The sequence below is a fragment of the Palaemon carinicauda genome, chromosome 35 (genome assembly GCF_036898095.1).
Source record: "Palaemon carinicauda isolate YSFRI2023 chromosome 35, ASM3689809v2, whole genome shotgun sequence".
NCBI lineage: Eukaryota > Metazoa > Arthropoda > Malacostraca > Decapoda > Palaemonidae > Palaemon > Palaemon carinicauda.
In genome coordinates, this window is record NC_090759.1 from 2,400,156 (window position 1) to 2,402,655 (window position 2,500).

A 2,500-nucleotide genomic window follows, 5' to 3' on the forward strand; every position below is an offset into this window, starting at 1 on the left:
TTATCCAATTCTTCCATCCTACTTGTATTCTGTGGTTTATTTCTGCCCCCAGATCACCATCTTCTGCAACTGTTGATCCAAGATACCTGAAATTTTCAACTCTTCTCAATCTCTCTCCTTGTAAACTAACTTCCCCATTTTCCTCATTTTCCAATCTCAAATACTCTGTATTTTTTCCTGTTGATTTTCAATCCTATTTTCCATTTCTCTTCTCCACTCCTCCAGTTTCTCTTCTACTACCTGTCGCCTAGTGCTACACAGTATAACATCATCAGCAAAAAGCATTCACTAGCTCAAATAGGTAAGGGCTCTATGCAGACCCCTGATGTAGTCCCACATTTAATGGGAAGCTTTCTGTTAGGCCTATACTGCTCTTAACATTTGCTTGTACCCTCTCATACATATCTTGGGCGATTCTTACGCATTTCCCAGGGACTCCCTTTTCTCTCATACATATCCACAGCTCCTGAAGAGGTACTCGATCGTATGCCTTCTCCAGACCATATGTAATCCTTTCTGTTTCTCCCGATGTTTTTCTATCATCTGCCTCAAAGCAAATATTGCATCTACAGTCCCTCTTCCAGGCTTGAATCCAAATTGTTCCTCACCAATTGTTGTTTCATCTCTGAGTTTCTTCTCAATGATCTTCTCCCATATTTTTATAGCATGGCTTATTAACTTTATACCTCTGTAGTTGCCACATTCCTGGATGTCTCCCTTCCCCTTATAGATGGGAATGATTAGGCTTCCTCTCTATTCCTCTAGCATCTTTTCCCGATTGAAGATCTTTTGCGTCAGGTCCCACGAGATATCTATGCTTTCCTCTCCAAGACTATTTCATACCTCTACTGGTATATTATATGGTCCTGCAGCTTTCCTATTTTTCCTTTACTTTACTGCTTGTTCTACTTCTCCTCTAGTCACTCCGATGGTAACTGCCTTGTTTGGGAGTTCATCTTCAAATACAGTTCTTGGGTTCTCCTCAATCAATATCCCTTCAAAATAAGTTTCTCACCTTCTTTTAATTTCATTCTACTCTGCTGGAACTATAACATTACTATCTTTTATTTGCCTTATCTGTGTCATGTCTTTAGATACAGCATCTCGGGCCTTAGCAATTCATAATATTTTCTTCTCTCCATCTGGTATTTCCATCTCTTTATAGACTTCATTCAATGTCTCTGCCTTCGCCTTTGCTACTGCTTTTCTTGCTTCTTTCTTTGCCTGTTTATAGTTTTCTTTATCCTGCTCTTGTCCTAATAGATCTGCTTTCTTCTTGGCTTCTTTCTTGGTTTACACCCTTTCTTGCACCTCATCATTCCACCACCACGGTTCTTTTTCATTTGGGGGTCCTCTTCCTGATGACTTTCCAAGTACTTCCTAACTGATCCTTAGAATCACTTTACTATTCTTGGTCCACCATTCTTGTACATCCTCATGTAACCTTACTGTTTCCAGCACTCTTTCCTTGAACAAGCCTCTCAGCTCTTCGTCTTTCAATTTCCACCACTTAATCTTTGCGTCAATTATCGTCTTTTTACTTCTCTTACAATTCCTTAGTCTACAATCAATTACCACCAACCTGTGTTTCGCTGCTACACGCTCCCCATTTATCACCTTGCAATTTCTAACCTCCGTCAAATGGTCTCTCTTACACGGCAGCAAATCAATCTGGCTCTCCCTGCCACTGCTAGTGTAAGTAATCAGTCTGTTAATCTTTCTCTCAAAGAAGATGTTGATCATTGCTAGGTCAAAAGCCACTGCAAAATCAATCACTCTTTCTCTCCCATCATTACTCTCACCCACACCCCGACCTCCATGCACTTTCTTCTCTATCCCTTCCTTACTAATTCACAAGTGGCCATTCAGATCTCCTCCTATAATTACCCTTTCCTTTGTAGGAATTATTCGCTCCTGGTCCATCTCCTCCCAGAATGTATCCTTCTCCTCCTCTGTACATCCAGTTTGCAGGGCATAGGCACACACCACATTGACTCTTGTTCCTCTCAGTCCCAGCTTTAAACTCAAAATTCTGTCATTTTTCCTATTCACCCCAATCAACTTTTCATTCAAATCTTTCGATAATATTATTCTTACACTATTTCTTCCTTCCACTGAAATGAAATTTACAACCTTCGCCTAGTTCTCTTGCCTTATTTCCCTCCCACCTGGTCTCCTGCACACACAGCACTCCAATCTTCCTTCTCTCCATGAGGTTAACCAGCTCTCGCCTTTTTCCAGTCATTGTCGCCACATTCCGATTTGCTACTCTCATCCTTTCCTCAGATATTTTCCTCTGAGCTTGCCTCTTTAACCCACCCTGCCCATGACTAGGTAGCTGTTGCCGATTTTTCGGAGGGATCAGGCGGGGTCCCAATGCGTTGCCTACGGGGATTGCCCTAGCATTAATTCTATTCTCACAATCTTCACTAGCCATATTGGTTTTGGCTAATTTTTCATGGCCAGATGCCTTTCCTGCCGCCAGCCCTCCCCATTTACC

General features: G+C 41.8%; 1 protein-coding gene across 1 annotated transcript; it reads right to left on the minus strand.

Annotated features, from left to right (window-relative positions):
• Nucleotides 1-1,380: 1,380 nt before the first annotated feature.
• LOC137627596 (uncharacterized) lies at nt 1,381-2,437 on the minus strand. Its single transcript, XM_068358677.1, has 2 exons — nt 2,169-2,437; nt 1,381-1,846 (listed from the first exon to the last, which is right to left on the minus strand). Exons 1-2 carry the CDS (start codon nt 2,435-2,437, stop codon nt 1,381-1,383), a joined length of 735 nt encoding a protein of 244 aa, XP_068214778.1.
• Nucleotides 2,438-2,500: the final 63 nt, after the last annotated feature.